We start from the raw sequence: 27358 nt of genomic DNA on the forward strand, positions 1-27358 counted from the left end.
TATTATGTTTTTATTTACACATATTATTAATATATAAGCACAACAGCCACCTTTTTACGTTCATTAGATGTCATTGAAATGCTTTTTAGTCAGAGAAAAGTCAGGGAAGTTTGGCTTAACGGCCCTAATTTCTTTGCATTGATCAAATGGTTGTTTCTCTCATTTCCAGGTTGTTCTGCCACTAGTGGATCAGTACTTTAAAAATCACCGGCTCTACTTCCTGTCCACTGCTGTTCGACCAATCAGCAGCGGCGGCCATGCCTCCAATAAAGAGAAGGAGATGGTGACCAGGTAAACCTCTGAATCTACTTGAGTCTGATGGATTTATTGAATGTATTTATCATTTATTGATTCTTACTCCCCGTTCTCGTGACTCTCAGCCTGTTCTGTAAGCTGGGTGTTCTGGTGCGACACCGGATCTCATTGTTTGGTAAGAGAAACATATGTTTTGTAGTTTGATATGCGTGTGTTTTGAGGCATTTTATATTTAAATGCGACTATTTATGTCACCGTTCATATTATTGCATGTTTATTTGGAATTACAAGATACAAACTCACAATTATGATCAATCAGAAATGCAAGAAAAAAGTTGCAAGAACAGGACAGATCCCTGATGCCAACTATTTCAATGACAGAAACAGAAATAACAAGCTTGTTGTAAAAACAACGTGTGGTGTTTAAGATTGGATGATAAAACATATCGCATGATGTTCAAGATATGAACTGGCAACTGTAAGATAAAAAGTATTGAGATGAAAAAGACATAATTACTCTTTTCTAGTTTAGAGATTGGAGTCTTTTCTCTTGAAGCTGTTTATCTGAGCTCAAGCAGGCAGAAATATGATCAAATCAGTCTCAATCTCTGTCTGAGAGGATCTGATGCTGTTTGATGAGTTCAGTGTGTGCAGTTCTCTGATAACACACATCTCGTGCCTGTCTCTTTAAGCTAAAGTTAGGCGCTGCTAGAGAATGTGAAAAGCATGTTTGTTTGGATGATCAGTGTGTGTGAGATGAGCGCCGCTGTGTTTCTGGCAGGAAATGATGCAACGTCCATTGTCAACTGCCTGCACATCCTGGGACAGACGCTGGACGCCAGGTCAGTGGGATTCATTACTGTTACATCAACGGTTATGAGATTATCAGGCCTGAACAATAATTAATATATGTGACCCTAGTGCACAAAACCAGTCTTGTGTTGCACAGGAATATTCTTGACAATAGCAAAAATGACAGTGTATGGGTCAAAATGATCTATTTTTTGGTATGTCAGAAGTCATTTGAATATTATGAATATGCTCATTTTTATACTGTAAATATATCAAAATTAAATGTTTTATTAGCAATGATCAGTGTGATCATTTTTAAATAGAATTAAAAACATTTTGATGTTAGTTTGAGTCTGTTAGTTAAGACTAAGGATAATCTATACTAAGGATATCTATACGCTAGTGTGCTCCAAAACAGTGACTAAATTTGTGTTTAGAAAATATAAAACTGATCCAGTAGAAACATCCAAATCTTGCACTTCCCGTCAAAACGGATTAACAACTTTTTCACGTCTATTCTATATCCCAGCCTCTATTTATTTCACTCATGTAGCCGGTCTCTGAGGTCTTCTGGAGAAGGTCTTCAAAGACCCGTTAGCCATTCCCAGAACTCGTCTTAAGACTAAAGGTGACCGTGCTTTCTGTGTGGTGGCCCCACGGCTCTGGAACTCTCTGCCGATAGCACTGAGAACTCTGGGATCAGTTGAACTTTTTAAAAAGCACTTAAAGATGCATCTTTTTGGTTAAGCTTTTAATTAACAGTATCAGTGTTTCTGTATTTGGATCTGTATTTGGATATTTTAACTTGTTTTAATATGTTTAACATGTTTTTTAATTGTTATGTGTTCTTTTACTTGTTTTGTCTTATTGTAAAGCACTTTGTGACTCAATGTCTGGGAAAGGTGCTATATAAATAAACCTTTACTTACTTACTTACTTATTTTTCTGTTGAGATTACTTCTAACATTGAATAAAAAAATTTACATTTCAAAGCACTTTATGGGACCTTTATCCTCCTAGGGCTTAAGTGGTCACATATGTGGACAGCACATTTGAGCTCTTAAGTGTCTATTTAAAATACTTTGAATGTTTTATATTTAGTTACAGACACACAGTGTCATCCTGCAACTGTTTTACAGCATATGAAATATCCCAAACACTATTTTTAACTGTCCAAAATGGGAAAACATGTTGTTTTTACTCTCTGATAGTCAAAGCAAGTGCAAAAATTTTTTTTATATTTTATGCATTAAAAACAGTCAGGAAAAGTGTTTTATGTAAATTGGGACCACGAGTCCACATATATAGACATCATTTTTCTCTAAAAGTACATCGTATCAAAAGAAGATACTTAGGTTTTTATTCTAATTAGGTTCTAATAAGCCCAAATATTCATTCATTCATTTTCTTTTCGGCTTACTCCCTTTATTAATCCGGGATCACCACAGCGGAATGAACCGCCAACTTATCCAGCATATATTTTACGCAGCAGATGCTCTTCCAGCTGCAACCCATCTCTGGGAAACATCCATAAACGCTCAGTCACACTCCTACACTACGGACATTTTAGCATACCCAATTCACCTGTATCTCATGTCTTTGGACTGTGAGGGAAACCGGAGCACCCGAAACCCACCGAACCAGGGAGAACAGGGAGAACGCCATCTGACCCAGCCGAGGCTCAAACCAGCGACCTTCTTGCTATGAGGCGACAGCACTACTTACTGTGCCACTGCGTCGCCATTAAGCCCAAATAGCAAAGAGAAATAAAACTGCATGTAAAAAACACATGGGCTTTAAGAGGTTAAAGATGATTTTCTCAGTATTTACATTTTTTTTTTGCACCCCCAGATTTCAGATTTTTAAATAGTTGTAAAAAAAAATGCATCAATACAAAGCTTATCTATTCAGCTTTCAGATAATGCATGAATCTCAATTTCCAAAAAAATTTTATAAATACATCTAATCATTTATTACTAGTAAATAGTCAGTCATTTTTATCTTTTTTGAGTGAGCTGTCCTTTTAAAGCAGTTTTCAAGGATGTTTCCATCCTAAATTACCAGGTCAAGTTTATATTAGGACATCAGACTCTTAAGAATGAGAAGTATTAGTCCTAAGGCCTATTTCCATTATTATTCTATTATATAATCAGTATATAATCAGTGGCGCAGTGGGTAGCACGTTCGCCTCACAGCAAGAAGGTTGCTGGTTCAAGCCTCAGCTGGGTCAGTTGGCGTTTTTGTTTGGAGTTTGCATGTTCTTCCTGCGTTCGCATGGGTTTCCTCCTGGTGCTCCGGTTTCCCCTACAAGTCCAAACAGATGCTGTACAGGTGAATTGGGTAAGCTAAATTGGCCGTAGTGTATGAGTATGAATGAGTGTGTATGGGTGTTTATCATGACAGGTCTGGAGATTATAGAAGTATATGGTCACACTTTGCAATAAGTGTGTTTCGTTAGTTAATGTATTTAGCAACATGAACTAATAATGAAGAATAATTGTACAGCATTTAATAATCAAAGTTCAACATTTACTAAGGCATTATTGACATCCAAATTGATGCTTGTTAACATTAGTTAAAGCAAACCTGTATAAACATGATAAACACCAGTATTTTCATTACCCTTAACTAACATGAACAAATACTGTAATGTGTTGTTCATTGTTTGTTCATGTTAGTATATGCATTAACTGATACAACCTATTGTGAAGTGTTACCAAATATATGAAGGGCGCAGATGTTGATGAGATGAACACTCAAAAAGGCTTTGTGTGCAGGACTGTGATGAAGACCGGTCAGGACTCCGTCAAAGCAGCTCTCAGGGCCTTCTTTGATAATGCGGCAGAGGATCTGGAGAAGACGATGGAAAACCTGCGCCAGGGTCAGTTCACACACACACGCAGTCAACCCAAAGGAGTCACGCAGATCATCAACTACACCACTGTGGCTCTGCTGCCGGTGCTCTCCTCGCTCTTCGAACACATCGGACAGAATCTGTTTGGAGAAGATCTCATACGTGAGCACATCTGCATCACACCACACACACACTCTGCAGATTCAGATCAGCTGGGGATTAGCTCATCAATGAGTACGTTTACATGAACACCAATACTCTGATTTTAATATGATTTAGATTAAGAGTCTACCATATAAACAGCAATGTTTTTGATGATCTTAATCCGACTAAAGTCATAGTGGAGCTAAACAGAAAGGGAATTAAGACCTGTGGAGTGTGCAACCCAGGCTCATTCTGAAAACGTAGTCCCGTGGACGTTTCTGGAGACCACGAAATACGTGCCGGGAGGTATGTATTCTTGCAGTTTTTGTTCTCACGAATCTACGAGAGGCCGCTGCCTCCGCTTTTTCCTATTTCAGATTTCTCTCGCGAGTGCCGTTCGCGCCCGCTGTTCTCGCGTAAACCCACCAGAGGCCGCTGTCAACCGAACGTCTGTCTGACTGACTGACTGACCAATCGACTGACCCACCCTCCTACTACCTAAACCCAACCAATTTTATCGATTGACCCGCGCGCCCACTTACTTCCCTAAAACCCAACCAACGATTAACAAAAGCCGTCCAGAAAAAGAAAAGTCCTTGTCTGATTTTTACCACGTTTTCGGATTTTACCACATTCTCACCCTGTTATTCACTTGTTCATTTTATTTTTTGGGTTCTGTTTTTGTCTTACCTGATTTCTGGACCCGCTCTTCCCCGGACTCAAACCCCGTCGTGGTCATCTCCTCTCTGCGTCTCAAGTCTGCTGACGTACACGACAAGCTGACTGGACAAACTGGTTGCAGTGGGAAAGCCCACCACAAGGGGTAAGCGGTCAGCCGGTAAGCGCAAAAAGGAACGGCGTCACACCGCCCAGTAGCGTTTGCTTAAAAAAATGAAATGAAGCCATCTGTACTCCCGGCTACATAATTCACGGTCTCCAGAAACATCCGCAGGATTACGTTTTCAAAATGAGCCTGTGTTGGGAGTGTTCCTATATTAGTGGCATTATTGAAGAGCACTAAAGACATGTAAACTCCTTAAACTTACCGTTTTGTAGTTCTTTTTACTACATTTGTGACAGGACACACACACAAACAGTTGTCAGGCATTTGACCACGAACAAATGAGAATGGCTTCAAGCAAGAGAGCATGTTTTTGGTGCGAGCAGGAATCGGGGGTTATGCTCTCATCTAGTATGTTGCGGGGGGTATGAATGAAAAGTTAGCCAATGAAATGTCAGAGCTGGCCAGTGGTGTAAAGTAACAAATTACAAATATTCAAATGACAGTAATTGAGTAGTTTTACTCAGGAATTGTAATTTACTGAGTAGTTTTATAAATGTGTACTTTTACTTTCCCTTGAGTGCATTTTAGTGCAGTATCTGTACTTTTACTCCACTACTTTACTTCAACCTGCTGTCACTACTTTGGTTTTGCTTGTCTATGGGGATTAGAAAAATCAGTCCTGTGATTCTTGTCCAATCAAATCACACATAAAAGGTAAATCACCGAACTACCTCAAGACGTGTGATTTAGAAATGCATCAAACTGTTTGGAAGAATTAAAATTGTCCAAGAAGATGTCCAAAATCTTTACTTGCAATGACCCAGAGACTATTTAGATGCATGTCACTGATGAGAAAATGACTGCTGTTTACTGTATGATGACTGAAATGGCTTTAAACACCCAGCAGGTACAGGACGTCAACATGACGTTAGATTAACGTTGTACCTCAACGTCGCGGGGACGTTGCATTTTGTTTGGAAATGAAAATCAGGTTGGCGTGAGAACCCAATGTCAGGCTGACGTCAATGTCCAATGTACAACATCAACCTAAAATCAACCAAGTGTCAATGTCTAATGATGTTACAGACGTTGTGTGAACGCTACTACTATGACCTCTATCAGACGTTGTATTGTAGTTGCCATACCATGTCCAGTGTTTCCTCTAGGATTTTTTCCAGCTGTGGCAGCAGGCCTTTTTTACACAGATCTGCCAACTACCTGTGGCGTTATTTCAATGACAAATGTCGTGAGCACAGATCGCATTTATGTAATAGCCTATGAGCATGCGGATCTCTTTGCTTGCACGCCGAATTCTTCTGCTCGTGCATAAACTTCTTGCACGCCCCCTCAAATATAAGCCGCTTCAAGCGCAGATCTTCTTGTGCACTCTTAAATAAACGCTACTGAAGTGTGATTTAGTGCGTTTATGTAACAAGCATGTCTCCAACATTTATTTAATTTGCAAGGAATATTTATGAATGTCTCCAATAGACCTACAGAGCTGCAATAATGCGTCCTGAGGTAAAGTGAAACGGTTGAACGTCGTGTTTGTTGGCATCAGTCAGCAAGTCAGTCAGTCAGCACGTAACCTTAGAGGGTTAAACAAATAACGCACAGCACTACTATTGTTACAGAAAAGCAGGTTATCACCCGCTATTAAAAAAAGACACGACTGAATGTTTTGAATGAGAAGCTGTAATGTAGCCGTGGCAGGATCAATTTTGACGTGGCGCCCCTCCATGGAAGAATAAATGTAGCGGAAACCATGATGTCAGTATTTGACGTCAATATGACGGTGGTTTAAGATGTTGGCTCAATGTTGGATTTAGGTCACTTTCTTTTATTTATTTATTTATTTTTATTGTGTTTTTGACAAAAAGTACAATACATTACAGGTATTCGATGACAGGTTTTTTTTATTTTATTATTATTTTTTTTTAAATACACTGAAACAAATGAACATAATAAATTATTAAGAAAAAGAAATGGATTACAAAAATTAATAATAAAATAATCTTAATTAAAAAAATAAAATAAAATAAAAAGGGAGGCAGGGGGTGGGGTGTTTGGGGGGGTATCCATGGTTGGAGGAGTACATTGATCTCAATATGAATTATTAAAGTGTCCCATGTTTTGAAAAATGTTTTGGTTGATCCTCTGAGAAAATATTAAATTTTTTCTGTTTTCAAAAATAGCATTACATCACTATAAGCCAAAGTGACAGTTTAGGTGGCATTGGTGATTTCCACTCTATAAGAATTCTTCTTCTGGCTATTAAAGGCGAAGGCATTTTCTATTCCTTTGGCTATATGCATGTCCTCATTTGGTACTCCAAACAAAGCCATTACCGGATTAGGTTGAATTCTTAAATTGAAGGCAGAGTTTAAAATCTCAACTATCGAAGACCAAAATCATCTCAGCTTATCACATGACCAAAACATATGGGTTAGGTCTGCCTTGCATGAGTTACAACGATCGCATGTTGATTTTGGTCACTTTCTAACACAACATAAATCCTTAGACGCTGGCTAGACATTGAATTTTGGTCACCTTACAGCACAACCTCAATCTAACCTAATTTTATTTGCTGGGCAATAACTAAATGCACTACAGAATGTTACGTTTACACACAAATTAAATGTAAATGCATCAGTTTTTTTACAGCGTAATACTCATTACTCACTACTCTTGAGTACTTTTGAAAGGTCTACTTTTTACTCATACTTTAATAATATTTAATAATATTTACAACTTTTAGGCAAGTAATGGTACTTTTACTTACAGTAAGTATGATTTTTCAGTACTCTTTTCACCACTGGAGCTGGCCTGTTGCTTGAGAATTTCGTCTGTTTGGACGCATATTGTGAGAAATTAACTGCAGTTGAAATTGTCGCAATTAAAAACGGAAAGCCCTAAATCACATACGGTGCCATGACAAACACAAACCGTTGTCGCGGGAGGAAACAAGCATCGAAAGCTGACGCAATGACGTTAACCGAGCGATGTAGTATAACATGTAAAATGAGAACATGAAAGGAACATTTAAAAAGCAGCTCATGTAAACACCTTAATCATATTATTATCTTATTCAGATTAAGGCAAATCATTCGATCACTGATGTCCATGTAAATGTGGTCAGTGAGTGCTGACGTGTCTCAGATCTCATGTTTTCTGTCGTTGCAGTGGATGATGTCCAGGTTTCCTGCTATCGCATATTGAACAATTTGTACTCACTAGGAACCAGTAAAAGTATTTATGTTGAAAGGTAAGTGAAGACAAATACATCACCTGAGTGATTAGATTTAATCAGATTTATTAAGACTACATTTCTAAACTGAGCCTTTGCTAACACTTTACTAACTCTCACTATTAACTAGTGTCTTGTTACTAGGCCCACACAGAATCTCTGCATGGAGAAATCCGCAGATGTTTTAGCCTATCATTGAGTCTGTAAATGTGTGTAAATATTTATATTTATTCAGTGGTAATAATACTGTAAGTAATATTATTGAATATTATGCAAATGTTTAAATATGATTTATTTACAATACAGTAACAAATACAATACTAGCACAAATACAAGTATTATTTTCTGTCTTTTAGTAGATGTATTATATGAGAGACTTGCTTTGTTTAACAAATAAATGGATCTAATTGGATTTGCATTGTAAACCTTAATTAAACGTTATTATTTTTTTCAATGTTTTTTAAACTTAATTGTTATAGATTTCTTTTAGGATATTTTATTCATTCATTCATTTTCTTTTCGGCTTAGTCCCTTTATTAATCTGGGGTCACCACAGCGGAATGAACCGCCAACTTATCCAGCATATGTTTTACACAGCGGATGCCCTTCCAGCTGCAACCCATCTCTGGGAAACATCTATCCATACTCATTCACACACATACACTACAGACAATTTAGCCTTCCCATTTGACCTGTACCACATGACTTTGGACTGTGGGGGAAGCCGGAGCACCCGGAGGAAATCCACGCGAACGCAGGGAGAACATGCAAACTCCACACAGAAACACCAACTGACCCAGCCGAGGCTCGAACCAGCGACCTTCTTGCTGTAAGGCGACTACCTACTGCGCCACTGCGTCGCCCGGATTTTTTTTTATATCCAGTGTAAAAAAAGTCAAATAAAAACATGTGTGTGTATATATGTATGTATGTATGTATGCATGTATGTATGTATATACGCATACATATCATATTACATATACATATGCTGTACTGTGTATATCCATACGTGTATACATATATACTCATACACATACAGGATACATAAAGATATAAAATTAAACAACAAAATAACCAAACAAAAAAGTCTCTCAGTGATGCATAACCTCCATAATTATGTAAATATTATCAATAATCAAAATATGAATGATTATTTTGTGTTGGTCTCCTGGTTCGGTTACGATTATCATGCCATCGATTCGGTTCAATTCGATATCTCGATGCATCTTGGTGCATTGACGATGCTTGTCATACTTAATTAGATTTTTTCTTCACAACACAATAATTTTTTAAAATTAAAATCTGTAAATATATTAATATTTAAATATTATTTGTAATACTATTTTGTCCTTTAATACAAGCAGTAAGATATATGAACTGATGAACTGTATCTTTAATTTGACCTGCTCAAAGAAAACCCTCTTTCTGAATGGATCAAACAAAACTCCAATATGTGCACAGAAGACTGCATGAGCATTTATAGCAAATAAACTCATGTCAATATTATCCCGGAGCGCTGACAGGACAGCTTACACCCCTATGATTTGTCATTGTCTTCACCCGCTCAACAGAAAGGGCTGCGCTTTGCTTTAGCAGTGAAAGCACTGTTGACCGATGAGTGACGCGAGAAGAACAGCCGCGGTTACAGTCTATATGCACATTAAACGCGGTTATCACAGGTAATCCGTAATAGATACAGTGGAGAAAACTCACACCACAGGTGTAACGGAGGCCAGCTAGTGAAGTGCTGTGCAGGTAAACCTCACTCCTCTGACCTCTAAAGGTGCTCTAGCGACAGACGCTAGAGGCCATGGTTTTTAGTCTCCTTGTTAGAGCAACCGACTCCCATGCGGAAGGTCGCCGGTTCGATACCAGCTTGGAGCAGGTTGGGTGGCGTAGGACCGGCGGGGTTACACAGGCACACTCTTGTCTGGATCCACAAGTATCGCTTTAACAGCAGAGAGGAAAGGTTACCTCACAAACACGCCATTGGGTCAAACGTCCAAAGTGAGAGAGAGGCAGAGATGGAGTTTACAGCATTTCTCCATAGTAGTGAAATAGCTGCTCGTGTGCTGTGCCTTCTTCAGTGTCAATGAAAGATTTTCCAGCAAACTCACAAGCAGCTGAATTGTGCGTAATTATCTACCTTTTAAGTAGTAGGAGCGTTTTATTTACTCGCCCTCGCCTCCGCCACATCGCGCATATGGGATAAATGACGCCAGTATATAATAACAGGTTATGATCTATTTATCACGTGGGTGATGAAAAGGAGCGAGGACTCAATTGCAGACAAAAAATAGGTATTTATTTATAAAAAAATGTAATAAAAGGCTAAATAAACTACCTTGAGGGGGAAACATTAATAAAAAGGCAAAAACTAACTTGACTGGGCTGGCAGGAAAAATGCTCACAATGGCGCCCATACAGAGACACAATGACAGAACAGAGACACAATGACATACAGGACAAGACAGAGCTAGTGTCTGGACTCTACCACCACAACAAGAATTTACAAGACCAGAGTGGCAGAACCTTGACACTATTACTGAACCGCTATCGAATTTTCCCCATATGCATCGCGGTGCACTGACAAACAATTAATTTTGATGCCCCTAATATATAGTCCTTTTCTGCATGAGAGCGGGGCACTAAAGGCCTGTTTCCACTGAGTGGTACGGTACGGTACAGTACGGTCCGGTTTGGTACGCTTTTATGGCCGTTTCCACTGTCAAAAAGCGTACCGTACCGTACCACTTTTTTGGCACCCTTTCGAAAGGGTACCAAACACGAGAAAGGGTACCAAAAGGCGGAGCTAGACTTGCAGCTGAACGCTATTGGTTTACAGAGAGGCGTCATTCGGTTACGCAACAAGCCAGAATGAAAACAAAAAAACCCGCCATGTTAAAAAAATACACGCACAGCCGAAGAGCCGAGACATTACAGCGGAATTATATATACATATAATAACGAGCCATGGTCGATCCGGGATCAAACAAACCTTGTCGTCGTCTGGATGAACAGCCACATAGCCAAGAAGAAGAGCAGAGCGTTTTCGCTTTTTCCTTGCGTTCGCTGCACGTCTAACATTATATCTGAAATAACTTTTTGAGCTGATGATAATAACCTGCGCTTGATTATTGACGTGCTTTTGAAACCTGATCCTGTCAGACACTGACAAACGCGAGAGTGAAGCGTGAAGAAACAAAGGAGAAGCCGGAAAAAAGGAGCACATTACTATTCAGCAAACATGAACAAAATGCCTTGTTTAACTATTATTGTTATTATCACCTTTTGGACTATTATGAACCGAGAATGATGGAATTACTCTCTAACAGAGGCTACATGTGCTGCTGAAGATTACAGACACAGATGAGAGGTTTACACTGACTGTAGGCTATATTTTGTGTTGTTTTGAACCTAAATACTGGCGAAATGTCTGCTATATGTAGTTCTTCTGTAGTTGGGAACATATCGGAGACTGTAAGGGACTGTATGTGTTTATATATGTTCATTTATTTATTTAGTTATTTGATATAATTACAGACATTACAGTAGGCTGTTTCGCACAGATCTGCAGTTATAATCAACTCATGTTCATTGAAAAGTTAGTAATAAACATTTCTACACAAGTATTTATGTGTGTAAAGCGTCTGTTCTGTGAGAAGTGCTTCTCATATGATATGTAAGTGACCTGTACAGCTTTATTGTAGACTTTCCTCGAGCGAAAATGACGTCGACTGAAACTTTCTGTCCTACACCACGCCCACCAAAAGGGTACCCTTGTTAGTGGAAACGCAAGCTTGATAAAGGTGACCTGACCAAACCGAACCGTACCGTACCGTACCAGTCAGTGGAAACGAGCCAAAAGTAACACTTTTTGGTTTTGGTCAAATAATAAACAAAGTATTGGTGTTAGAAATAACACCAACTTGTGTTTTGTGTTACAAAACACAAGCCTCTCTTCCAAATGAGCACTGAAAGTATGATCGCCGGACCTGTGGTTTCTGTGCAGTGTTGCTAAAAGTGCCAGGAGTTAAAATGTTACTATTTACCCCACCTGTTGTAACAGACAGAGGTTTAGTTGTAACACATGCTTAAAAAGGCAGATTACACACAGTTCATTTAAATTTAGTTTACTTTAAATAGTAGCTATATTTTCTCTGTACCTAACTCAATTTATTTTTTATTCTACACAGCACAGTATGTTTATTTATTGATTGGATAAACATTTGGATTTATTTGGATTATTATCCATTATTATACACTGCATTTATTTGTAGTATTAGCAATAAAATAGTTTTTGTCTATCAAAAAATAAATAAATTCTATTAAAAATCATTTTATTTAAAAAGTTCTCAACATTACACTCAAAATTAAAACAATATTGTGTTTGTTAATTGGTGTTCAACAGTGTTTGGCTTAATTATACAGCCTGTTACAGCTAACCCCGCTGTGTCGTGTGTCTGTCTTCAAAACCGGCTGGCAGTCACTGTGTGTTTCTTACATCTTTCAAAATAGTTTCATCTTTTAGCCTAGAAGATGGTGTTCACAACAATATAAGATTTCATGTTCATACTTTCACAGATTTTTAAAAATAAAAAATATTGACCATAATAAAAATTACGTCGGTGCCTATGGCGTAGTGGAATGTGCACCAACACATGCACTCCGGTGTCTGCAGCGACCTGGGATCGATTCCCGTCTCGAGGTCCTATGCTGAACCTTCCCCTCTCTCTGCTCCCCATGCTTTCCTGTCAATTCTCTTTGCTGTCCTGTCAAAGTAAAGGTGAAAACTCCTAAAAATAAAAATATAGACTATAATAAAAAATACTTTTATGCTGCAAAAATGGTTTCTCCTGTGACTCTTCTCCAAATTTGCGCAAACTTTTTTAATAATTGTCAGGAAGACAATAAATGTCTTAAAATTTTCAATAAATGTCAGAAGAACCTCAGAAGCATGCCATGGTTAACCCTGAGCAAATACCTTAAACCTCCCTGTTACATTTAACCCCGCGTTACTCCGTGCCCCGCGCTCTAATAACTATTAATAAGCAGCAAATTTTGAGTTTATTGAGGCAAATCATAGTTAATAGTTTGTTAGTTGCGAGGATTTTACCTTAAAATAAAGTATAATTGTGTGTTTTCTGTGTGTGTGTGTGTGTGTGTGTGTGTGTGTTCAGGCAGCGTCCGGCTCTGGGCGAGTGTTTAGCTGCCTTCTCCAGCGCATTTCCTGTGGCTTTCCTGGAACCCAGTCTGAACAAGCACAACACGTACTCCATATACAACTGTAAAGGATCCCGAGAGAGAGCAGGTGCGACACACTCCTGAACCGCAGCCTCACATCACATATGTGTGTGTGTGTGTGTGTGTGGGGTATAAGTTCTGTGGTGTGTGTGTTCTGTAATATATGTGCACGCACATGTTTGTTTTGGGGCGTGTGTGTGTGTGTTGTATGTGTGTGTGGCGTTTATGTTCTGTGATGTGTGCTTTCTGTGGTTAGTGCATCCACATGTTTGTTTTGTTTTGTGGTGTGTGTGTGTGTGTGCGTGTGTGTGTGTGTGTGTGGTATATGTTCTGTGATGTGTGCCTTCTGTGGTGTGTGCATGCACATGTTTGTTTTGTGGTGTGTGTGTGTGTGTGTGTGTGTGTGTGTGGTATATGTTCTGTGGTGTGTGTGTTCTGTGATGTGTGCCTTCTGTGGTGTGTGCATGCACATGTTTGTTTTGGGGCGTGTGTGTGTGTGTTGTATGTGTGTGTGGCGTTTATGTTCTGTGATGTGTGCTTTCTGTGGTTAGTGCATCCACATGTTTGTTTTGTGGTGTGTGTGTGTGTGTGTGTGTGCGTGTGTGTGTGTGTGTGTGGTATATGTTCTGTGGTGTGTGTGTTCTGTGATGTGTGCCTTCTGTGGTGTGCGCATGCACATGTTTGTTTTGTGGTGTGTGTGTGTGTGGTATATGTTCTGTGGTGTGTGTGTGCTGTGATGTGTGCCTTCTGTGGTGTGTGCATGCACATGTTTGTTTTGTGGTGTGTGTGTGTGTGTGTGTGTGTGTGTGTGTGTGTGTGTGTGTGTGTGTGTGGTATATGTTCTGTGGTGTGTGTGTTCTGTGATGTGTGCCTTCTGTGGTGTGTGCATGCACATGTTTGTTTTGTGGTGTGTGTGTGTGTGTGTGTGTGTGTGTGTGTGTGTGTGTGTGTGTGTGTGTGGTATATGTTCTGTGGTGTGTGTGTTCTGTGATGTGTGCCTTCTGTGGTGTGCGCATGCACATGTTTGTTTTGTGGTGTGTGTGTGTGTGTGGTATATGTTCTGTGGTGTGTGTGTTCTGTGATGTGTGCCTTCTGTGGTGTGTGCATGCACATGTTTGTTTTGTGGTATGTGTGTGTGTGTGTGTGTGTGTGTGTGTGTGTGTGTGTGTGTGTGTGTGTGTGTGTGTGTGCTCTGTGGTGTGTGTATATGGTTTGTGGTGTGCATATGTTCTGTGTTGTGTGTGAGTGTGTGTGTGTATGTGTGGTGTGTTCATGCTTGTGTGTTCTATAGTGTGTGTATATTGTTTATGTTTTGTGACATGCATGTGTGTATGTGTGTGTGGTGTGTTGTTTGAATGTGTGTGTATGTTTATGTGTGGTGTGTGCATGTTTGTGTGTTCTATAGTGTGTGTGTGTGTGTGTGTGTGTGTGTGTATGTTATTTATGTTTTGTGGTGTGCATATGTTCTGTGTTGTGTGCGTGTGTGTGTGTGTGTATGTTATTTATGTTTTGTGGTGTGCATATGCTCTGTGTTTGTGTGTATGTGTGTGTGTGTATGTTGTTTATGTTTTGTGGTGTGAATATGTTCTGCTGTGTGTTGTTTGTGTGTGTGTGTTGTGTGTGTGTGTGTATGTTATTTATGTTTTGTGGTGTGCATATGTTCTGTGTTTGTGTGTGTGTGTGTGTGTGTATGTTGTTTATGTTTTGTGGTGTGAATATGTTCTGCTGTGTGTTGTTTGTGTGTGTGTGTTGTGTGTGTGTGTGTATGTTGTTTATGTTTTGTGGTGTGAATATGTTCTGTGTTTGTGTGTGTGTGTTGTGTGTGTGTGTGTATGTTGTTTATGTTTTGTGGTGTGAATATGTTCTGCTGTGTGTTGTTTGTGTGTGTGTGTTGTGTGTGTGTTGTGTGTGTGTGCGCATATCTTCTGTGATCTGATGTGTATATGTGTGTGTTCTGGCCAGCTCTGGGTCTGCCGGCTGAGGTGGGCGAGGTGTGTGTGCAGGTTCCGTCTCTGGAGCGAGCGCTGGAGGAGATCATGGATCTGGCCGAGTCGGGCATGCGCTACACACAGATGCCTCATGTGATGGAGGTGGTTCTGCCCATGCTGTGCAGTTACATGTCGCACTGGTGGGAACACGGACCCGAGAGCAACCCCGAGCGCGCCGAGAGCTGCTGCACGTCTCTGACCTCTGAACACATGAACACACTGCTGGGAAACATCCTCAAGATCATCTTCAACAACCTGGGCATTGATGAGGGAGCCTGGATGAAGAGACTCGCCGGTACACACATCAGCGCTACTCTTACATTCTCACAGCTGAATGTCTCAATACACCTGTAAAGACATGGGTCTCAAACTCAAATCCTGGAGGGCCGCAGCTCTGCACAGTTTTGCTCCAACCCTAATCAAACAGCTGATCCAAATAATCCAGTTGTTCAATAGAGTCTCGTACACCTTTATAAGTTGGATCAGCTGTTTGATAAGGGTTGAAGCAAAACTGTGCAGAGCTGCGGCCCTCCAGGAATTGAGTTTGAGACCCATGGGTTAAGACATTTGAGTAGAATTATGGTTATAGACTATACCTGTCAACATTGGGATGTGAAAATAAGGGATATGCCTACCATAATAAGGGATTCCCCCGACAACCATTTTACATTAAATGGTCAGTAATATGTTTTATTGTTATTATTTACACAAGAAAAATTAAATAGTGTACATTAATAGCAAATACATTTTCAAACAGTTGAGCTTATTAAAATTAATAGCTATTATAATGAAATAGAATCAAGCTATCAAATCTCATTAGCCGTTTCTTCACTGTATAACTTACACATTCTGATTAAAGAGCAACGAATGAATCTCTTATTTATTTAGATTTGTTTCTTTTCATTACATTAAATAACAGGTCTCACTTTAAAAACGCACACATCTAACGTTATAATGAAAGCTTTTGATTGCTTTCCTAACTTTTTATGCTCATTTAGGACGAAATTAGTTGTGTTTGAAAAAAAAACACCAAGATCGACATCTTTAGATATTATTATTATTAATTATGTGTATATGTCTGTTCAAACACGCACCCAAAACCCAGACTTTCACTCCGCTTCAAATCGTGTGTACAGAATACATTTGGGAAACAGCGTCTATTGATCACTAGGAAGTGCATAAGTTGACAGTCACGCACCGCTATATGACTGTTTTGAGGATTGCATATGAATGGGAGACAGTACCTGTAATGAAAAGGAAGGGAATCCTGCCGTTTTTATAAGTATTATGTATTTGTTTTCATGCCTAAACAAAGTGTAAGCACAGAACAGACTCACATTTAAGAGCAAAGGGCGGCCCCCGGTGGTTCGGCGGTATGGGTTGCGTATAGGGAGGCTCGGCTGTTTAATGTTTATATGCCACCCTTCAGAGAAAGACTGAAAATACGGGAAAATACCTTTGCGGGATGATAGTGGGATATAACTGTAAAATACGGGAGAATCTCGAGAAAAACGGGAGGGTTGACAGGTATGTTATAGACAGTGGTGTTCAAAATGATTAGTATACCTCACAGATTTGAAAATACTGTCACTTTTTTCATTGCAAAACATGATGTAATTTCATAATATTCAAGAAACATGTAGATGGTTGCTCGGAGTGCAACTCTTTTATCTGTTTATTTGTTTTCAACACATTTCTAATCATAATAGTTTTAATAACTGATTTCTTTTCGCTTAGCCATGATGACAGCACATCATATTTGACTAGATATTTTTCAAGATACCAGTATTCATCGTAAAGTAGAATACCCATAAAACAAATCAAATTACTACAAAGTACCAAATACCAATGTAAAAGTTAAAAGTACAGTTGAGGGCAAAATTATTCCCCTTTTTTTTTCCCTAAAATATTATAAATTTTTTTCCAAATTTTTTTTTCTCAAATATTTCCAACCAAGGCTCATTCTGAGAACGTAGTCCCGGGGACGTTTCTGGAGACCGCGAAATACGTCCCGGGAGGTACGTATTTTTGCAGTTTTTGTTTTTGCGAGTCCGCGAGAGGCCGCTGTGCGCGCTTTTTCCCGCGCCGTTCTGGCGTAAACCCGCTAGAGGCCGCTGTCGAACGACCTTCCGCCTGTCTGCCTGGATGACAGAATGATTGACCGTGCGACCGGCCAATCGGCTGACCCACCCTCCTCCATCCCTAAACCCAAGCAACGACGATTCACAAAAGCCGCCGAGGAAAAGAAAAGCCCTCGTCTGATTTTTACGTTTTCAGATTTTGACCACATTCTCACCCTGTGACGAACTTGTTCGCTTCATTTTTTGGATTTTGTTTTTGTTGTCTTACCTGATTTCTGGAACCGCTATTCCCCGGACTCGAACCCGGTCGTCGTAGTGGTCAGCCCCTCTCTGCGCCTCGAGTCCGCCAGAGTACACGAAGAGCTAACCGGACAAACTGGTTGCAGCGGGAAAGCCCTCCACACGGAGGCGAGCGGCCAGCTGGCCGGCCGGCCGGCAAGCGCCGAAAGGAACGGCGTCACACCGCCCCGCAGCGTTCGCTTAAAAAAATGAAATGCAGCCGTACGTACCCCCGGCTACGTATTTCGCGGTCTCCAGAAACGTCCACGGGACTACGTTCTCAGAATGAGCCTGGGTTGAATATTTCCCAAAGGATGTTGAACAAATTCAGGAATTTCTCACAGTATTTCCTATAATATTTTTTCTTCTGGAGAAAGTCTTATTTGTTTTATTTCGGCTAGAATAAAAGCAGTTTTTAATTTTTTAAAGCCATTTTAAGGTCAATATTATTTGCCCCCTTAAGCAGTATTAGTTTTGGATTGTCTCCAGAACAAACCACTGTTATACAATGACTTGCCTAATTACCCTAATTTTACCCTAATTAACCTAGTTAAGCCTTTAAATGTCGCTTTAAGCTGAAATTTCATACAGAAAGTCCTGTCTTGAAGATGTTTAATCACTGTTAAAACCATATAATGTAGATAATGAGTTGGAATATAGTACTATATCTCTTCATTGCGTTTCCATCCATTGCGTGGCCAGTCAAACAGCAACAATCTCTTAACAGTCTTATATGTTAAAAGAGGATTTTTTTTGTTCAATGAATGTAGTTTTTTGCATTTGAAATGTTCAATACCTAATGTAAAAACAGGATTTCTAAAAACCACTCAAATCTCCAGCTTTAGTCATTTCCATAAGTCATGTTTTTTTATTTTTTTTTTTTGCAACTCTTCAATGCACAACGTAAATCATGATATCTCTAAAAGGTGGAGTTATCTGTTTTTGCAAATAAACTCTCTATATATGTCCTGCTTCTGCAGTGTAATGGGAGTCTGGAGTTTTTGACCAGTCTGTATTGACCTTATTCTTCAATGCGGAAGTGCGCTCGATTTTGCGATTGTTTCAGGACTTCCGATTCAGTTGCCTATGGGAGAAATGTCTAGAAATAATAAACGGCAGAAAACAATCAAACAACTCTCTCTACAGACAAGTGTTTGCATGACTAAAAGTAGAATAATATAATAAGAAAAGATGAGTTCGCAACATCAAGCAGCATAACGAGCTGTTTTTAACCTCTAAAAATGAATGGAAGGGAATGAGACCGGAAGTCTCAAGCCAAAAGATTCAAATGGCTGCGTCCACTCGTACGCGGAGAATAAGGTGAATAGACTGGAGTATTATTAAATACTTGTGTCTTAAATGCTGCATTGTGCCACTTAGAAATCTCTTCATTAACTGTGCACTGCATTTGTCGATCGACACTGTAGGACTTATTTTTATGTTGTTTTGTCTTATTTTCTTGGCATCACATTAGCAGTCCATCCTAAACTCCATCCTGAACACCAGAGCATCATCTTTTGGTGTTTTATATTTCTAAACATCCTCTGCATTTCCACCTGCAGCACTGAGGCTGAGAATGCTGAAGGCTCCACATCCCATTCTTAAGGACTAATATTTTATTCCTTTAGCAAAGATGCTGATGTCAAATTGTACACTATACTGCCGTTATATATTACTGGTCTTATGCAGTGTACTATTTTTAATGATTGTTTACTTTTGTTGCCATTTGTCTGTTATTTTCTTGATGTGTGTTGCGTAACTTCCATCCATACTCCAAGCAGTGACCACAGGGGCGTCGCTAGACCCAATTTACTGAGGCACGTGCCCCAGTAAAGATCGCCAGTGCCCCAGTAAATTAAGTATTTATTAAGAGTGGTAATAAAGACGTCAATGCTACATCAATGCTGGTAAAAGCAATGTAGTTTAACCAAAAAGTAAACTGACGCATCTCTGCATGTGCGCAGAAAAAAACAAACCCGCGCGCCTCACGCGCTGCTCTTCTCCCGGTGCGATTTCCGGTTAACACGCATGCCGAAAAAAACACCCACTGCTCATGCGTTGCAAAACCGGCATTAACAGCCTTTTATACGGAGGTGTCGGCACGTAGTCGTCAAAACTAAAGTTTAAATAATATGATGGTGATCTTTACTATAAGCATGCCTCCTGATAGAATTTTTTTTGTATGAAGCAAGTGATGAGGAGTCAGGGAGGTAAAACTTAATAAAGCTAATTCTCTGCCACGTGTCATGTCTTAAACAACAGATTATTCTATAAAACTTTTTTTTTGTATTCAATAGAATTGTCTATAGAATTTCATTCCAATGAAATTAATATTCATGCAAAAGATTTCTTAAATGAATAGTTTCCAGTTACATTTAGGATTAATTGTTTAGAATAATAATTGTTTAATAACAATATATATATATATATATATATATATATATATATATATATATATATATATATATATATATATATTTATTTTTTTTTTTTGTTTATTTTTTATTTATTTATTTTTTAGAGGGGGGTCATGCCCCAGTAGAGCTTTATATCTAGCAACGCCCCTGATTGACCACCTTCTTAAACAATTTTCTGTTCTCATCTCAAGCTTAGGCAAATAATTGAGAAAGCATCAATCTGAGGCCACACTTTTATGATGTCATCATGTAGACTTCTTACAAAGTATTTCACAGTATTTTAAAAATACAAGATACTAAAGTATTTTGATACAAAAAAAAAAATTAAACTATTTACACAAACCCCATCAAATACAAATTACAACATACTATTTTGTATGTGAAATGCATGTATCATAAATACTGCCCATTCCTGATCATGGCAAAGATAATAAAAGAAATCAGTTATTAGAAATGAGTTATTAAAACTATTGTGTTTTAGAGATGTGTTGAAAAAGAATCTTTTTTTCCTTTAAACAGAAATTAAGGGAAAAAATATACAGGAGGGCGAATAATTCAGGAGGGCTAGTAATTCTGACTTCAACTGTAAGTGTGGGAAGGTCATGAGCGCTGACTTGTGTGTGTTTCTCAGTGTTTTCTCAGCCCATCATCGGTAAAGCCAGATCCCAGCTGCTGAAGTCTCACTTCCTGCCGCTGATGGAGAAGCTGAAGAAGAAGGCGGCCACGGTCCTGCAGGATGAAGAGCACATGAAGGCCGAGGGCAGAGGAGAGATGTCTGAATCTGAGCTTCTCATTCTGGACGAGTTCACCATCCTCATACGGGACCTGTACGCCTTCTACCCGTTGCTCATACGATTCGTCGACTACAACAGGTACGCCAGAGAGACCCAGCACAGGATTGTAGTCGGTCTGGTGCCGTTTACACTGTAAAACTATTTCATTTCTGTACTACTCCTGCATCTTAGACCCGTGAAAACAAAGTGAAAATGCTGAAGACCCGGTTTAAATTCTAATGTTATTTGTCACATGCAGAGTTATACACAGTATGATATGCTGGGAAATGCTTACACAACCACTCGTGACCTTGAAATAGTCACAACAATAACAAAATATAATAATATTAATAACAATAGAATCTAAATATTGGAGAATAGAAGTTATGCAATAGAAAATAAAAGCAAATATAAAACATTTAACGACAGTAAGTTTAGCTCTGTTTCAGTATAGATGGACTGAAATGCAGACTTTTGAAAACAGAGGTGCGGCTATCCACAATCGCTCTTTTTCTGCTCTTCTGGACTATTGCATTCTGTTCCCTGATCCCTCAAGCTTCTCTAACATGGCCATTGCTAGAGCGGTAGACTGCAAGAGTGCAGTAAAATATGTGCATGCCCAGTGTGCGTGAAAGGTATCATGCATTTTAAGCTGTATAATGTAGGTGAAGGTGAATTTTATTAGTGAGTCATGGTTTGGTTTTGTGGATTTGAGATTTTTTGACCTGCAGAGAGTCATGTTGAAACAGAGTGTTTTCAGACATGCTTTTTACATCAATAGGATCTCCACAGGGTTGCGTACTGTTTTCAGTTCTTTTTACTGTATATTGTACACAAATGAATGTCGCAGCGCTAAAAACCATTGCCATTTCAAGAGCTCCCACTTAGATATGCTTGGCGTATAAAGCAGGTTTGGCATGCTGTCCCGGGAGAGAACCCTGAGCTCGGAGATATTTGAGCCCAGGGCTCCCGATAAGCATATCTATCAGGAGATCCGAGATCAGGTAGGTCTCGCGAGCTCCCCCTTTAGAAAAGGGAGGAAAAGGAGGAGATGGGGTGGAAGGGGAGATTCTTCCAAACGAAGATAGAAACATTAGGGAGAAAATAATCCATTTATAGTAAACTACGATCACTCTGATTGGATTATTACTGATTACAGATGAGTGGCCAGACGTGCTCAATCATATCACGTGCTCCTCTCGAAATTAGTTTATGAAACTTCACATAGTGAAATATGCTGATGACACAGTTTTTTATCCGTGTTAACCAATACAGATTGTAATGACAGCGATAATCATAATGAGTTTTTAAGTGGTGCAAAGAAGCTGAACTTCAACTGAGCATCAGAAAAATGAAAGAGATGGTAATTGATTTTAAAAATGCCTCAGAAGTGAAACCGGTGCATTTTAATGGAAAACAGGTTGAAAGGGTACAGGAGTATAAGTATCTTGGCACAATCTTTCAATTCATCTTTCAGTTCAATTCATCTTTATTTGTATAGCACTTTTACAATGTTGACTGTGTCAAAGCAGCTTCACATAGAAGATTATAGTGGATTGAAACAGTGTCAGTTTAGTTTTCAGTGGTGAAGTTTAGTTCAGTTCAGTGTGGTTTAATTTTGGAGAACGCTGGACGTCCATCGTGGAGAAGCTGCAGGTGGGAGTGGTCACCAGCTGGTTTACAGATGGCCCTTCAGGATCAATGCGAGCACTTGTCTGTCACTGGGGTCTTACAGGGATCAGTCTCATGCTCTCCTCTCCTCCATGACCACCAAAGCAGCTGCTCAGGATACGGCCTGGTCCAGGATTATGGAAACCTCGGGAATCATTTAAAAAGACTAACATAAGCGCAGATGCCGTTCAAATTATAATGTCTTTTGGGAAGTGTTCCCGGTTCCGGTTGCCCTAAATAATGCAGACTAACAATCCTTTAGAGGATTTGGATTTCAGCAGCATGTGTGTTTTATGTGTATGCTAATGCAAAGAGATGTGTCGTTAATCTAGTTTTAAACTGACAGAGTGTGTGTGCTTCCCGAACTGTGCTAGGAAGGCTGTTCCAGAGTAGGTGCCAGATATGCAAAAGATCTACTGCCTACTGTTGATTTTGATATTCTGGGAATAATTAACTGTCCAGAATTAATTGAGCTTAGAGGACGTGATGGGCTATAATACAACAGGAGTTTCCTCAAGTACTGTGGAGCTAATTCATTCAGGGCTTTGTAGGTAGTCAATAAAATTGTTTAATTTATATAATATTTAAAGGGAGCCAATGCAATGATGAGAGAACTGGAGGAATATGAGCATATCTCTTTGTTCTAGAAAGCACTCTAGCAGATGCATTTTGAACTAGCTGAAGTTTGTTAATTAGGCCAACAGGGCAACCGCCTAGTAATGCATTACAGTAATCTAATCGAGAGGTCATGAAAGCATGAATAAGCTTTTCCGCATCAGACATTGATAGCATACATTGAAGTCTGGCAACATTTTTAAGATGAAAAAATGCCGTTTTACAGATGCTTTGAATCTTTGATACCACATTAAAGTTCCAGCAGAGGCTGTTGCTAAGAAAGTGTATCAGAGAATGCATGTTTTTAGGAAACTGAACTCTTTCTGTGTAGAAAAAAATATACTGAGAACCTTTTATACTACTTATATTGGGATTATAATAAGCTTTTCCTTTTATGCTGGTTCTCCTCACTTTCCGTTAGAAACAAAAATCGCTTTCAAAGCTTAGTAAGACTTGCTCCAAGATTATTGGTTTGTCTTTGCGGAGTCTAGCAGAATTACATGAACAGCAAATGAAAAGGAAAATTCAAAGTGTGATAGGAGTTTATTCCCATTTTCTGGAGCCTTTTTTGTACTGTTGCCCTCTGGAAGAGAGGTTCAGAAGAGTTAATTGGGTCACTCTTTATTTTGATGGTCCGTTTGTTGAATTTAGGTAACTTTGGATCTACATGCCAACTAATGCTCATTAGATTATAAGTAGACTGTTTGGTTGGGGTAAGGGTTTGTTGACATGTACTTGCTAAGTTTCTTATAGTCAGTTAAATGTCTGTTGAGTGTCTGTATCAGCAGATATTAAGCAGACAGTCTACTAATAGTCAATTGGACCATCAAAATAAAGTATTATCGTTAAATGCTCTAAGAGTTATTCTAATAGATATAAATTCACCTTTGTTCTTGAGGCCATAAGGCTTTATAACCTTACATTTTAGCAAGTTAAAAATTTTTGGTCACTCTTTATTTCATCCGTTTGTTGAATTTAAGTTACATGCCAACTAATACTCATTAGATTATAAGTAGACTGTTAGGTTGGGGTTAGTGTTAGTTGACATGTACTTACTAAGTTTCTTATAGTCAGTTAAATGTCTGTTTAGCAGCAGTATCAACAGATATTAAGCAGACAGTCTATTAATACTCTAATGAACCATCAAAATAAAGTCTTACCAAATTTTTTATGTATGTGTCCTTCTCACTGCTGTTTTTTTCGTAGTATTATAATATTTCTGAAGTTATTATGGAGCATGCTGGATTGTGTTTTTTAATATTGTTTGTAAGTGATCTGTCTCTGTATGTGTTTGTTGTATCATGATGCTAGTGTCCTAATTCATTGCCCCTTGGTGGGATTTATAAAGTTGTTAAACTTAAAATGATGTTGATGGAGATTATTTTGATGAGGAGCCATTCTAATATGCAGATTAAAACAAAAAAACACGAGTAAACTGCACCTCAGTCACATGCACTGCTTTTCTCTGTTTTTCAGAGCTAAATGGCTGAAGGAGCCGAACGCTGAGGCGGAGGAGTTATTCCGGATGGTGGCAGAAGTCTTTATATTCTGGGCTAAATCACACGTGAGCCACAAAAATAGATTGATCACTTTAGTCATCATTAAAAAGCAAAGTCGTCAGTTTAAATGTCTGTTTCTGAAAGATCTTCCTGCGCTAACATCAGTTCAATAATGTTGAAGTGTTTGAGTTAGTGTTGTGTTTTCCCCTGGATGTTTCATGGATCAACGTCACAAACTTTATCCATTGGTAGTTAAGCATATTTTCCTAAATGATATAACCAAAGGCGATTTAATGCGCTTTGTATTGTTTCCCCAACAGAACTTTAAAAGAGAAGAGCAGAACTTTGTGGTTCAGAATGAAATCAACAACATGTCCTTCCTTATTACTGACACCAAATCCAAAATGTCCAAGGTACAACATCACATACACGCAATCATTTTTTATTAAATATCAACTGAAAGATGTTATGTAGTTAGTGTAACATTGTTAAATACTTGTATACAGATAATAAATGTGTTATTGTTACAGTTATTTTAAATGAGTTACTGTTAAATGTACCATTTGATGTTGATTAAATGATAAGTCAATTATTAGAAATAGACATGCACACTGATGAGGTGAGTTTGCAGTTACATCTGACACAATATGAGTTTGTTAAACACTGGAGAGAGTTTATATTTCATGAACTACACTGTTATTTCATATATCTTGCAGCTTAGATGAAATACACGAATGATTAAAGGCACAGTAAGCAATTTTCTCCACTAGAGGGCGTGTATTCACAACAAACATAGCTGTATTTTGATGACTTAGTGTGGAATCATGGGAGTTGTGGTCTTCATTATCCTACAGGACTCCAGCAGAAATCACATTTATCAATGAGCTAAATTTGTAAAGTAGTAATAAACACTTATTTATCGTGGTAGTATGAAGTAACTAAGGCTGAAGCAAAACGAGAGAAATGCTGAAGCAATTGGTGACAATCCACCGCTTCCAGTTCTTCAGCTTGTGATCACATGGAGAAGAAGCAGCGCTATTTTATCAGACTAAATACATTTCAGGCTTCTGTTATAATAATGCTCTGTGTTGTCTAAAAACAACACAACAAATGAAAGCCTCGCTGCTGTCTCCAAAAACCTAGCCAGAAATGGAGAGTGTGTGACGTTATTAACATGAACACACACATAATCCATGTACATGAGCCAGTTCCAACACTGTTCTAGTGGTTTTTGAGTATTTTAATAAAGAAATCTTACATATTGTACCTTTAATATCACCATAGTTTTTCTATAACTGCACTTTATAACTTATACCTGTATCCTGCACTTGCTGCCATTGCACTGCTGGTTAGACCTAAACTGCATTTCGTTGCCTTGTACTTGTACATGTGTAATGACAATAAAGTTGAATCTAATCTAATCTAATCTTTAATTGTCTTTGATAAGTCATCATGATTAAGAAACGTGCTTTTACCCCAGTAACTGACATGCCTGGGATGTGACTGTATATGCAGGGCGCCGTATCAGATCAGGAGAGGAAGAAGATGAAGAAACGAGGAGATCGATATTCCCTGCAGACGTCGCTGATCGTCGCTGCTCTAAAGCGTTTGCTTCCAGTAGGACTGAACATCTGCGCTCCGGGAGACCAGGAGCTGATCGGATTAGCCAAGAGCCGCTTCGCACAGGTACTGCATCAGCATCACTAAAACATCATAAATATTATATATTAATATACCCTGTGTGATGAAGATCCACCTGTTTTACAGAAAGACACAGAGGACGAGGTGCGGGAGATGATCCGAAACAACCTTCACTTACAGGGAAAGGTGAGCCGTCATCATCACCATCATCTGTCTTTTAGTCATGTTCATGTGAATATCCTGCATTACTGACCAATGCAGAGAGAACGATGTCTGGATCAGCCATCAGAAATCATTCAAGGGTCAAAGATGCTTGTTTTCTGTCCAGATCTCTTCATTTAGTACAAAAAAAGATAAACAGAATTGAATATTCTCACACCTACTCATCTTCATCCTCCTCATCATCATCAATGTCCGACTGTGATGTGTGTGTGCAGCTGGAGGATCCTGCAATCCGCTGGCAGATGGCGCTGTATAAAGACATGCCTAACCGCAGTGAGGACACATCTGACCCCGCGCGGACCGTCCACAGGGTGCTGAACATCGCACATGTGCTCTTCCATCTGGATCAGGTGATTAGCTGAAGTGCACTGAAAAATCAATGCTTTAAAGGTCTCGTCACTGTGACTTTCTTTAGGGCAGTTTCTGATTTATGAATAGGTGGGGGCGGGTAATATGTTAATTAGCTCATGGTTGCTTTGTGTCCAAGTGTTTCGTTTTTATGAAACTGTTTACCAAACTTCTTTCAAAAGAAACCTGTCAAGTCAAATCTCTTTCTTTTTTAAAAATACTTCCTCAAAATACTTGGTCAGATTGATGTAAAATTGACGTATTGCAAGATTTACACCAGAATCAGAATCAGAAAGAGCTTTATTGCCAGGTATGTTCACACATACGAGGAATTTGTTTTGGTGACAGAGCTTCTACAGTGCAACAGGATTACAGAGACAGGACAAAAACAGATAATAAATAAATAAATAAATAAATATATATATATATATATATATATATATATATATATATATATATATATATATATATATATATATATATATATATATATATATATATATA

At 38.8% G+C, this 27358-nt stretch overlaps 1 protein-coding gene across 1 annotated transcript in view; it reads left to right on the top strand.

The window, feature by feature from the left end:
* Window positions 1-27358, top strand: part of LOC130238133 (ryanodine receptor 2-like) — a 274083-nt gene that overhangs the window by 137675 nt on the left and 109050 nt on the right. Inside the window, 13 exon segments of the mRNA XM_056469038.1 lie at window positions 170-291; window positions 381-430; window positions 1037-1097; window positions 3825-4063; window positions 8013-8094; window positions 13257-13387; window positions 15283-15603; window positions 20717-20957; window positions 24621-24708; window positions 24964-25056; window positions 26159-26329; window positions 26411-26470; window positions 26722-26856. Of these exon segments, the coding sequence (XP_056325013.1) occupies window positions 170-291; window positions 381-430; window positions 1037-1097; window positions 3825-4063; window positions 8013-8094; window positions 13257-13387; window positions 15283-15603; window positions 20717-20957; window positions 24621-24708; window positions 24964-25056; window positions 26159-26329; window positions 26411-26470; window positions 26722-26856 (1794 nt within the window).

The sequence above is a fragment of the Danio aesculapii genome, chromosome 12 (genome assembly GCF_903798145.1).
Source record: "Danio aesculapii chromosome 12, fDanAes4.1, whole genome shotgun sequence".
In the NCBI taxonomy this organism is placed as follows: domain Eukaryota; kingdom Metazoa; phylum Chordata; class Actinopteri; order Cypriniformes; family Danionidae; genus Danio; species Danio aesculapii.